Source organism: Cebus imitator, unplaced genomic scaffold (genome assembly GCF_001604975.1).
Source record: "Cebus imitator isolate Cc_AM_T3 unplaced genomic scaffold, Cebus_imitator-1.0 Scaffold169, whole genome shotgun sequence".
Classification (NCBI taxonomy): Eukaryota; Metazoa; Chordata; class Mammalia; order Primates; family Cebidae; genus Cebus; species Cebus imitator.
In genome coordinates this window covers 3,303,471-3,315,656 of record NW_016107484.1, presented here as the reverse complement: position 1 = coordinate 3,315,656, position 12,186 = coordinate 3,303,471, and the positions used below count along the sequence as shown (strand labels likewise).

Here is a 12,186-nt window from a genome sequence, read left to right as displayed (position 1 = left end):
CTGGAAGTCACCCGAGGCAGGATGCTACCCCACATGGGCCTCTGCCGTCTGCTTGAACACATCCTCCAACAGGGAGCTCACTCCCTATAAGGCAGCGGTTCTTAATTGGGGGAAATTTTGCCTGCACCTGTCTTGGGACATTTTCGATTGTCCTGAGTTGGTGGGGCACACTCTGGGGAGGCGTGGACCCCTGGCATTTAGCGCTTGGAAGCCAGGGAGGCTCCCAAACACCTCACAGTGTCCAGGCCAGCCCCATAGCAATGAATGGCCCAGCTCCTGCTGTCAGGAGGGCCGATGGGGAGAAACCCTGGGTTAGAACTAACATGTCTGGTGTCCTGCCCTGACTCGAGTCCTTGTCCTGGTTTTAGGAAACAAAGCACATGATGTGGCCGCAGGCACAGCACAGGAGCAGAAACCCCAGCATCCCCACCAGTTACAGTTTTTGGTAACTGAATGTCAAGGCTCCAAGAAGTAAAACCCACGCAGTGGCGGGGACACAGGCTCTGGGACCAGAATGCGTGGCTTCTGGTCCCTGCCTGCCCCTCATTAGCCAGGTCCCCCTGGGTGAAGTCCCTGTGCCTCAGTTTCCCCATCTGGAATAGGCATAATCAATAGGGTTGCCTTAGGGTTGTCCCAAGGTTTAAACGAGCGAATCCACAGAAAGCCCCAGAGCAGTGTCCGTGAACGGTGAGCACTGGATAACGGATCCTCCTTCTGCAGCTTCCTCGTGGGGTTTTGTTCCGTGCAAGCACTCACCCTTCTGAGACAGCGTGTGTGTGGACACAGTGGGCATTGGTGGGCACGTGGGCTTGTACGCGTCTGTGCCTGTACTGGAGTTGAGAGGGGGTCCTGGCTGTGGCCTCCTGGGCGCTCATTCCTCTGCACCTGCAGGGCACGCCGGCCGATGTCCTGTACAAGGGCACCATCACCAGGATCATCGGTGAGGACAGCCCAAGTCGCCTGGACCGAGGCCGGGAGGACAGCCTGCCCAAGGGCCATGTCATCTACGAGGGCAAGAAGGGCCACGTCCTGTCCTACGAGGGTGAGTCGCAGGAGGAGAGGGGGCCCAGGACTGGGTTAGGTGTGTGCCTGGCCCGTTGAGTTAGTTTAACAGGGAGGCAGGGCTGGGTTGACATGAGAAAGCACAATCGGATAGGTAGTGACCTCCCTGTCCCTGCAGGTATGCAATCCAGCAGCAGGGAGGTGTTGGCCTTAGCTGCCTCCCACCTCTGGCCAGTTCTTTACAATTTAGGAAACAAACTTGTGGCCACCCTTTCTAGGAGCATAGGAGGGAAACTGAGGCTTGGAGCAGACGCCCAAGCCCACGTCCCAGGCCTCCTGCACTGTCCTGACAAAGCGCGCACTAGCGTTGGCCATGAAAGAGCCCTTGGCCGGAGTGCCCCTCACCCCGCTGTGCCCCAGGCTCTCTCTGTGGAGCCCCCATCCTCTCCCTCTCTAGGCTCTGGGTTCCAGAACCAGGAGACCCTGCCAGGAAGGAGTTAAGGGAGTTGAGTGCCGGGAAAAATAATTTCCTGGCAGCTGAGGGTACCCGGGGTGTGGAAATGAAGCTGCTAATGGGCACCTCTCAGCACTGCAGCTGCACAGCCCGGAATTGCCTCTCCTCCCGAGGGCACCGTTTTCTTCTCCCTCCGCCTCCGCCTCCGCCTGTGCCCACGGCCCCCTCTCCAGACCTGGAAAGTGGAGGTGGCACCGTGTGGTGTAGGAACATGCGATCCCTGCTGCCACACAGCCATGGAGACCGGCCTGCAGCTGTGTCTTGGGTGCCAGCTCATGCCCTGGTGCCCCTGGACTGAGTGTCCCGGGGTGGGGGGAAGCCTGGGAAGGGCAGGTAGCGGGGGTAGTGAAGGGCTTGTCTTGAGAGGTCCCTGGGTAGAATCCCACCGTGGGCCCCCAGACCAGTGCCTGAGCTTCCGTGGGCCTTGAATGTAGCGTCTTCGTCCTAGGTTTTTGTCGGGGCCTTTAAACTCTTGTCTGCTCCCTGGACCGGGGGGACAGCAGCAGGTGTGAGGCAGTAGGGGGCAGGGGGGACTGTGGTACCTGCTACGCCGTCCACCCCTCCGTGGCCGCTGCTCGGCCAGGCTTCCCATCTCTCCGTTTTCATCTGTTATCTCCCAATGTGTGAACGTTGGTGATTAATTTGGAATGTTTTCTGCACAGCAACTCGGCACCCTCCAGTTGGCAGCCTCTGGCGTGCGCAGCTTGCAGGCTGAGGGCCACACGAAGTGATGCTTGAGAGCCCCGAGAGCCCGTCAGTCGGTCATTCCCCCGAGGGGTGGGCCAGGGCTCTGGGGCTGATTTGTGATAGTGCTGGGCTCGGCAGCCCTGGAAGGAGAGCCGTGGCCGATGAGCAGCGCCAAGGCTTTACCTTCCCGGGCCACCTCCGTCTGTTCAACCCACTGCCTGTCGGGGGCAGTGGGCTAGGCCCGCCGGGGCTCCTCTGGCCTGGCAAGGCCCCCTCTGCCACGGAGGCTCCTTCACCACTCCCTGCAGCACACGCTTCCCATGCACACGCAGGCTCATAGTCAGACACTCACATGCACATGGACACAGGCTTCTGGGTCACACATGCAAAGCCAAATCTGCCTGGTGCCTTGGTCCATGTGTGTACACAGACCCACTTAGTTCTCAGCGGCCATGCTCACCTGTGTGTGCCCACATCCACTCCACACACACCCGTGCCTGCCCCGCACGTCCACGCTGCTGATGTATCTTTGCTCATGTGTACGGGTGTGCACATGTTCACACCCCACATTGGCGCCATGTGTGTGGGCAGACCCGCCTGCTCATGTGTGGTCACAGGCACAGCCCTGCATGCAGAGAGCACGCACCGGAGGCCGGGGTGCGGGGTACAGACAGCGTGCCCTGCCTCTGTCGCTGTGTAGCCCCCTGGAAAAGCTCCTGGGGGCTGCAGGTGTGGGCTCCCCCAGGAGCTCTCAGCTGTGAGGCCTTGTGACGGGCTGGCATAGAAGCGCTGCTGGCTCCTGCCCGACGCGCTGCTTGTCCACCATGGTCCTGGGCATGTCCACCATGGTCCTGGGCCCGTGCACATGGTCGCCTGTGCCCAGCTCCTCACAAGGGCTTTGCGTGGTTTCCAGGTGGCATGTCTGTGACCCAGGGCTCCAAGGAGGATGGCAGAAGCAGCTCGGGACCGCCCCACGAGACAGCCGCCCCCAAGCGTACCTACGACATGATGGAGGGCCGTGTGGGCAGAGCCATCTCCTCGGCTAGCATCGAAGGTGGGGCCCTCGCTCTCCCGGTGATAGCAGGGAAGAGACTTCATCCCTCGGCGCTCCCTGGAGGGCAGTGGGGGGATGGCTGGCCCCATTTTACAGAGGGGAAACCAAGGCTGTGCTTTCTGAGGCCCCACGTGGAGGCAGCGCAGGGACCCTCACGTGCTGGGTCCTACTCCACCATCATCCGGAAGACAACCACTGGTGGCTGTGGACGCTGACCACGTCACTGCCCAGTGACGGCGCAGGGACTCCCAGAATGACGCCCTCGCCCTCTCCCACCCAGGTCTCATGGGCCGCGCCATCCCATCTGAGCGACACAGCCCCCACCACCTCAAAGAGCAGCACCACATCCGAGGGTCCATCACACAAGGTACCGCCCTGCCCACCGCTCCCTGGGTGTCCCCTGCAAGTGTACAGTCAAGCAGGGCGTGGGGGGGAGGCACAGCCGGAGTGCGGGGGGACAGGCACACAGAAAGGTATGCAGCACGCTGCATGATCAGTACATGGCTGCGGAGCAAGCGTGTCTCTTACTTGAAAACAAAAATGAAAAGCCAGACACCACCCGGCACCCCTCTGCTTTGGGGTGTCACTTACAGAGCAGCTGCCCTGTGCTTGGCACTAACCCAGGTGCCACCTGGGCATCATTTTACAGAGCGCCCTGGTGAGGCAGATGCTACTGGGAGAGGACTGGAGAGCGCTGAGAACTCTGTCATGTTCTCGGGGCTGGTCCGTGGCACAGCCAGCTACCGTGAACTTGGCAGCTGTGTGGTTTTAATTTTTGTGTTTTTATTTTATTGTTTGAGACAGGGTCTCACTCTGTTGCCCAGGCTAGAGTGCAGTGGCACGGTCCCAACTCACTACAGCTTCCACCTTTCAGGCTTAAACAATCCTCCCACTTCAGCCTCCCCAGCAGCTGGGACCACAGGCGCACACCACCACGTCCAGCTAATTTTTGTATTTTTGTAAAGATGGGGTTTCGCCATGTTGCCCAGGCTGGTCCTGAACTCCTGAGCTCAAGCTATCTGCCTGCCACAGCCTCCCAAAGTGCTGGGATTACCGGCATGAGCTACCGTGCTCGGCCCGTGGTGTTAGATTCATGATTTCATGGTGTCCACGACTTGCTGAGGTGGTTCAGTTAGTATTCTTGTTTTGTATATGAAGAAGCTGAGGCCCAGAGAGGTCAGATTCCCTGGTCAAGGTCACACAGCCAGTGGGGATTTGAACTCAGGTCATCTAGCTTCTGAACCCGCTGGCTCTTGGTGGGTCTGGGCGGGGTGGGGCATGAGGGTCAGTGCTGTCCTCCTGGCAGGGATCCCGAGGTCCTATGTGGAGGCGCAGGAGGACTACCTGCGTCGGGAGGCCAAGCTCCTGAAGCGGGAAGGCACACCTCCGCCCCCGCCGCCCCCGCGGGACCTGACCGAGGCCTACAAGACACAGCCCCTGGGTCCCCTGAAGCTGAAGCCAGCCCACGAGGGCCTGGTGGCCACGGTGAAGGAGGCGGGCCGCTCCATCCACGAGATCCCTCGAGAGGAGCTGCGGCACACGCCCGAGCTGCCCCTGGCCCCGAGGCCGCTCAAGGAGGGCTCCATCACGCAGGTACGGCCAGGGCCAGGCAGGCGGGCCCAGTTTTAGCAGGGGCAGCAGTGGCTGCGGGGCACTGCCCTGGGCTTCTCCACATGGGGAAACCGAGGCTGAGAGCCCTTGAGTGCCTTACAGTCACCCAGCTGCTCATCACCGGGCCTTGGGTCTGCTGGTCCCGGGGCTGTGCTGGGGGCGTCAGACTCCTGACCTCGTTCCGATGAACTTCCATGTTCCCATTCTTCAGGGAGAGAAACTGAGGCCCAGAGAGGCCAGGCAAGCTTCCAACGCCCCAGGACTAAGCATAGTAATGAGTGTCCATGGCCTCTGTGCCGGCCACGTGCGGCCTGAGGATGCTGTGGAGTGAACTGTGTCCCCTGTGGCAATGCTCTTAGGCTGCTGATTAGTGAATTGCCACCCCCCAACCCTGTGGCAATACTCTGAGGATGCCGCGTAGTAAATTGCGTCCCCCATGGCAATGCTCTGAGGATGCTGCATAGTGAGCTGTGTCCCCCCACCCCACCGGCAACGCTCTAAGGATGCGTAGTGAATTGTTCGCCCCCCGCCACCCTGCAGTGCTCTGAGGTCGTTTACTTCATGACCTTATTTTTTTGCTGAGTAAACTGAGGTTCAGAGAGGTTCAGCCACTCACCCAGAGTCACGCAGCAAATGCAGTTGTGAAACCCAAATCCATATGTCCCTATAGCTGCAACTTCGTTGTTCTCAATATCCACTGCACCCACCAGCAGGTTGCACCCCAGGTGGCCCCAGCCCCCCAGGCGGCCCCAGCTCAGTAGGGGAAGTTTCCTGCCAATGGTACGAGGAGCTGCTCCGTGGAAAGCCCCTGAGGCCACTGTCCCTCCACGTGGGCAGAGGTGGCCTCCTGTGAGGGGGAAGGAGAGTGGAGCTACCCCGGGGCCTCGGGGCTGTGAGGTGGAAGGACTGGGGTGGGTGTCCCGGGCGGGGTCCCAGCCTGCAGGAAGGTTTTGAAGCCAAGGCTGAGGAAAAGGCGGAAGCAGTCAGATCACTGAATGCCCAGGGGAGGGTTTGGCTCTCAACCCCCAGGCAATTATGGAGCCCTTGGCAAGCAGCCACTGCCTGACCAAGACGACGCGCAGATTCTAGAGTATTCTTTTGAAAAACAAGGGCAGTTCCCCTTCTTAGGAACGTAACGAAGACATCCTTTAATAGACTTCTGTTGCTTGCAAAGCCTGAAGGCCCCATGGCATCCTCGCGCCCTAAGCCTACTGAAACGGGTTGGGGACCTGCTGGCCTGGCTGCGCAGGTCCCAGTCTGGACAGTGACCCCCCATTTCTTCAGCCATCCTTTCTGTCCCGAGAGCAAACACCTCGGCCCTGACCTCAGTGTCCCCAGGGCCGAAAGCCTCAGGGTGGGTGGCACTGAGTCTGGGTGCTGATTTTTTCTGCTTGGCATTGGGTGGGCCGTGGAGGGTCCTAGGCTGAACAGAGGACAGTGTTTGCCCACATGAGGGTGTTGGGCTTCTTTCTAGCAAACTCAGGGGCCTTCAGAGGGCCCCACACTCACAGCAGGGAGAGCTGGCTGCTGAGCCTTTTACCCCTTTCTGTAGTCCCCCCAGGGAGCTTGGGGACCAGGGTCAGGCCCAGGGTGGGCAGGGCAGGAAGTGACGAGCGTGCCCGTCTCAGGGTTAGCTAAGCCGTCTGCCTCCCTGCCTCTGGAGGCATATGATATCACACCCATCTTATAGATGACAAACTGAGGCTCAGAGGGAGGGTGCAGCTGGTCTGGGCTATGGCTGTGGACAAGGCTGGAGCTCACACCCCCTCTGCCCCAGGGTACCCCGCTCAAGTACGACACCAGCGCGTCCGCCACTGGCTCCAAAAAGCACGACGTGCGCTCCCTCATCGGCAGCCCCGGCCGGACGTTCCCACCTGTGCACCCGCTGGACGTGATGGCCGACGCCCGGGCACTGGAACGCGCCTGCTATGAAGAGAGTCTGAAGAGTCGGCCGGGGGCCGCCAGCAGCTCGGGGGGCTCCATTGCACGCGGGGCTCCGGTCATTGTGCCAGAGCTGGGCAAGCCACGGCAGAGCCCCCTGACCTACGAGGAGCACGGAGCGCCCTTCGCCGGCCACCTCCCGAGAGGCTCGCCTGTGACCACACGGGAGCCCACGCCACGCCTGCAGGAGGGTGAGTGAGGCATGCGTGGGCGTGTGTGGGGTGGGTGTCTGGCTGGGGAAGCTGTCCCTCGCCCTCCACCATTAGCTTTGTTTGCACCTGGGACATCCTCGCCACCGGCTCTCCACCACATCCAAACCACCTGCAGGCCCTCGGGCTCTGCCTCCAACTCCAAACCCTTTCCAGCTCCTTCCCACCTTCCAGACCACCATGGTGCCTCACCTGGCTTCCCCCAGTTCCCTGCCGCTTCCCACTGTAATCCACTGCAAACAGCAGCCTGGACACTTTTTAAAAATGCAAATCAAATTATTCCACTTCTCTGCTTTCGTCCTTCTGGCAACTTAACACATTTTGTTCCGGCCAGGGTGCCTGCTGCTGGGGCCCGGCCCGCCGCGTTCAGCCAGATTCCTTCATCCTCCGCAGCCCCGCCCCGCCTCCTTTCTTTGTTCCCTGCCCTTGCTCACCTCCGTCAGCTCAGTCTTCACCCAGGGCCTTTGCTCGGCTCTGCCTCTCTGCCTGCCATGTCCCCGCCTTCCAGATCTTTATGTAGTGGGTTTCTTTCCATCCCTTGGGTCTCTGTTTAAATGTCACATCCTTGGGCAGACTTCTTCTAACCAACTCCCCTCTCCCCAGTTCATGTCACGTGCTGTGACACATTTTCTTTCGGCTGGGCGCGGTGGCTCACGCCTATAACCCCAGCACTTTGGGAGGCCGAGGCAGGTAGATCACCTGAGATCAGGAGTTCAAGATCAGCCTGGCCAACATGGTGAAACTCCGTCTCTACTAAAAGTACAAACAATACCCAGGTGTGGTGGTGTGCACCTGTAGTCCCAGCTACCCGGGAGGCGGAGGTTGCAGTGAGCTGAGATTGCACCACTGCACTCACAAGAGCAAAACTCCATCTCAAAAAAAAAAAAAAAAATTATTCCAAGCATGTTTCACTCTGTAGCTCTCATGTGTTGGCTGGTCTATCACCTGCCTGTCTCTCACGGTGAGTGCCAGCTCCGTGGGGACTGGGATTTCTGTCTGCTTTGTTCACCGGGGTCACTGCAGTTCTCACAACACTGCTGGCACTTGGTAGAGGCTGCATCAGTATTTTTTTATTGATTGAGTGAATGGATGAAAGAATGAGTTTTTTAAAAAGAATTATAACACAAAAGCAATGAGTCAATGAACAAAAAATGAACTAAGACAAATGAAGAAATGAAGGAAGGAATGAAGAGACCCGGTCCTTGGGATGCCAAGCACCCGACCCTCAAACGACACCCCATAAACGCCAGCCCCAGAGGCCCTGCGTGGGGGGCCGGTGCTGAGACCCGATGCCATCCACCGTGCCCATCCACAGGCAGCCTCTCGTCCAGCAAGGCATCCCAGGATCGAAAGCTGACGTCGACACCTCGTGAGATCGCCAAGTCCCCGCACAGCACCACCGTGCCGGAGCACCACCCACACCCCATCTCGCCCTATGAGCACCTGATCCGGGGCGTGAGCGGCGTGGACCTGTATCGCAGCCACATCCCCCTGGCCTTTGACCCCACCTCCATACCCCGAGGCATCCCTCTGGACGCAGGTGATTGCCCCGTGGCTCCCAGAACCCTGGGTGGTGGTGCACAGGGTAGGGGACCTCATCAGCATTAGCCCAAGGACTCCTTAGGCATCAACTATTAGATTCCCTTGGATGGGGAAACTGAGGGCTGGAGATTAGAAGACCCAACAATGTAATCATGACCAGTTGAGGTTGGGGCAGAATTTCTCTTGTAGTTGGCAGGACATAGGGGTCAAACATTTCAGTGGTTTTCTTTTCTTGCAGGACTTATCAGTGCTTTTAACAATGCAAATGTATTAAATGAGGACTTGAGCGTATGCATTTTTCAAATAGACATGATCTGAAAATTTTGTTTTTAAAGAGTTGCATCCCTTTGGTGTGTTTATCTGCATTGGGATGTCTTATGTTTGGGACAACTTTCATTGTCCCTAAAAAGCATCCTTTGTAGAAGTAAAAAGCATCCTTCATAGAAGTCACCCCTTGTTTTCTGGGGAGAAGTATTCCTGCTGTCCGGCGCTCAGTGTGTTTTGTGCTTTGGGCAGCCACACATGTAGGCAGGAGAAGCAGTCCGGGTATAGAAGTCGGGGGCATCCAGACGGGCAGAAAGACACTGTCAGGCCTGGGTGTGGCCCACCTCACGCCCCCTCCCCTCTGCCCGCAGCTGCCGCCTACTACCTGCCCCGGCACCTGGCCCCCAACCCCACCTACCCGCACCTGTACCCACCCTACCTCATCCGCGGCTACCCCGACACGGCAGCGCTGGAGAACCGGCAGACCATCATCAATGATTACATCACCTCGCAGCAGATGCACCACAACGCGGCCACCGCCATGGCCCAGCGCGCCGACATGTTGAGGGGCCTCTCGCCCCGAGAGTCCTCGCTGGCACTCAACTATGCTGCTGGCCCCCGAGGTGCGCGGGCGGGCGCCCCACCTCCACTGGGCTTGGCCTTATTCCCAAACAGCATGCGTGTGCCCCTGTGTGCCCCCATGGCCTCGCCAAGGCGGCTAGACCTGGTCGCCTTGTGGGTCACCTTGTGTGTGCAGACGAGTGGGTGGCGTGGGGCTGTGCGTGCCGTGGGTACTGGTTGTCACCTGGTTGGCGTGTGCACGGCAGCATCCTCAGTGGGTGTGCGTGAGTCTGCGTATACTCTTAGGACACAGGGGCCTCGGGAGTGTAAAGAAAGATCAGAATGTGAGGCTGTTTGGAGTTCTGTTCCTTTGCCCCGTAAACAGCCCGTGGTTGCTTCGCATGCACACATTCAAGGGCTGTCCTCAGACGTGCTCCTAGAATGTTCTGGAATAACCAAGTTCTATTTGGGGCTCAGTTGGAAAAGCCGAAGTCACACTAGGTATTTTGGACAGCAAGGGTTGAATACAGGATTGTGTAGGCATCAGAGGCTGAAGGGGCACAGAGGGCCTGTGGAGGGAAGCGGGGACGGCAGCTGCAGGAGATGCCGCAGTTCGGGCGTGAGAGCAGAAGAGGAGGTGGGACTGAGAGGACCTGAGCGTTCAGAAAAGGGCCCCGTGGCCAGGGCTGGGAGCCAAGGAGGGAGTGCCCGCCACTGGCTCTGCCAGCTCCAGGAGTGCGTGCCTTGCTCTCCGGGAGGGCGATCTGGCCAGTGGGCATCCTGGCCTCTCTCCTCCCTGTGGCTCCAGCCCCGGCCCACCTCCTCCCGCAGGCATCATCGACCTATCCCAAGTGCCACACCTGCCCGTGCTGGTGCCCCCAACGCCAGGCACCCCAGCCACCGCCATGGACCGCCTTGCCTACCTCCCCACCGCACCCCAGCCCTTCAGCCGTCACAGCAGCTCCCCGCTCTCCCCAGGTAGCACCGCCCCCCAGTCCTGGGTGGGGACCCCGGCATCTGTGGGAGGCAGCTGGGGTGAGAGCGGGCAGAGGCCCTGTCCCCTGCCCCACTCCAGAAGACAAAGCCAGTCTTCTTGGCCCTGGGGCTGAGTCTTCTGGCCTTCGGGTTTCCTAGGAGGTCCCACGCACTTGACAAAATCTACCACCACGTCCTCATCTGAGCGGGAGCGGGACCGGGAGCGGGAGCGAGAAAAGTCGATCCTCACATCCACCACGACGGTGGAGCACGCGCCCATCTGGAGACCTGGTAGGGCATCAGGCCCCCACCCCCCGCCCTGGGACTCCTTGTGGGCCACCTGAGGCCTCCCCCTGCTGATGCCACGGCCTGTCACCAGGTACAGAGCAGAGCAGCGGAAGCAGCGGCGGGGGTGGGGGCAGCAGCAGCCGCCCCGCCTCTCACTCTCACGCCCACCAGCACTCGCCCATCTCCCCCCGGACCCAGGACGCCCTCCAGCAGAGACCCAGCGTGCTGCACAACACAGGCATGAAGGGCATCATCACCGCTGTGGAGCCCAGCACGCCCACGGTCCTGAGGTGGGCCAGGTTGGCACGGGGGAGGGGACGGGTGGACGGGCGGGTGAGGATGGGTGCTGGTAGGAGGCTGGGCTAGAGGATGCTTGGTGGGTGGTACACGGGAGGTGGGTTGGGGTCAGATGGGTGGCTGGTGTTAGAAGAATAGAGCATGTGTGAGTAGCAGATGGACGATGGCTGGGTGGGTAGGTGCGTGATAGGGTTATGTGGGTAGGTGGGAGGAGAGATGGCTGGGTTAACCAGACGGATGGATGGCTGGGTGGGTGGGTGATAGGGTTATGTGGGTAGGTGGAAGGAGAGTTGGCTGGGTTAGCCAGATAGATGGATGGCTGGGTGGATTAGGTGGATAGGTGGGTCATTGGGAGGATAAATGGCTAGGTTTGCTGGGTGGGTGGGTAGATGGATGGGTAGGTGGTAGAGTTAGGTAGGTAGGGGTGTGGGTGAGAAGATAGATAGCCGGGTTAACTGGGTATATGGCTGGCTGGCAGGATGGATGATAGGTGGTCAGGTGAGGTAGGCAGGTAGGTAGATGGGTGGAAGGATAGATGGCCAGGTTAGCTGTGGGGGTGGGTGAGTGGATGGATGGATGGGTGGGTGAGAGGATAGACAGGTTAGGTAGGTGGGTGGGTGGGGGTGAGGATAGACAGCTGGCTTAGCTGGGTGGATAGATGGGTGAGTGGGTGGTTAGGTTAGGTAGACGGGTGGGTGAGAGCAGAGATGGCTGGCTTAGCTGGGTGGATGGATGGGTGGGCGCGTGGTTGGGTTAGGTAGGTAGGTGGGGTGGGGTAAGAGGATAGATGGCTGGCATAGCTGGGTGGATGGTCAAGTTAGGTAAGTGGGTAGGTGGGTGAGAGGACAGGTAGCTGGGTTAACTGGGTGGGTGCATGGATGGATGGATGGAGGGTGGGTGGATGGGTGGGTGGTGGGATTAGGTAGGTACGTAGAAGGGTGGAAGGATAGATGGCCAGGTTAGCTGTGTGGGTGGGTGGATGGATGGATGGATGGTCAGGTTAGGTAGGTGGGTGGGTAGGTGAGAGGATAGACAGCTGGCTTAGCTGGGTATATGGATGGGTGGGTGGGTAGGGTAAGAGGATAGATGGTTGGCTTAACTGAGTGGGTGGGTGGTCAGGTTAGGTAGGTGGATGGGTAAAAGGATAGATGGTGGGGTTGGCTGGATGGTTGGATGGGTGGTTGAATGGGTGGATGGCTGGATGAATGGGTGGATGGGTGGATGGATGGGTGGGTGGGTGG

General features: G+C 59.5%; 1 protein-coding gene across 24 annotated transcripts in view; it reads left to right on the top strand.

The window, feature by feature from the left end:
• The window catches only part of NCOR2 (nuclear receptor corepressor 2), a 245,887-nt gene that overhangs the window by 217,685 nt on the left and 16,016 nt on the right, over positions 1 to 12,186 (top strand). For all 24 annotated transcript variants that reach the window (XM_037744259.1, XM_017544426.2, XM_037744276.1 and 21 more), the window contains 10 exons: positions 892 to 1,042; positions 3,117 to 3,257; positions 3,538 to 3,624; positions 4,564 to 4,850; positions 6,646 to 7,000; positions 8,334 to 8,558; positions 9,196 to 9,447; positions 10,217 to 10,363; positions 10,520 to 10,651; positions 10,740 to 10,938. In XM_037744259.1, coding sequence (XP_037600187.1) covers positions 892 to 1,042; positions 3,117 to 3,257; positions 3,538 to 3,624; positions 4,564 to 4,850; positions 6,646 to 7,000; positions 8,334 to 8,558; positions 9,196 to 9,447; positions 10,217 to 10,363; positions 10,520 to 10,651; positions 10,740 to 10,938 — 1,976 coding nt within the window. The remainder of the gene's footprint in view (positions 1 to 891; positions 1,043 to 3,116; positions 3,258 to 3,537; positions 3,625 to 4,563; positions 4,851 to 6,645; positions 7,001 to 8,333; positions 8,559 to 9,195; positions 9,448 to 10,216; positions 10,364 to 10,519; positions 10,652 to 10,739; positions 10,939 to 12,186) is intronic.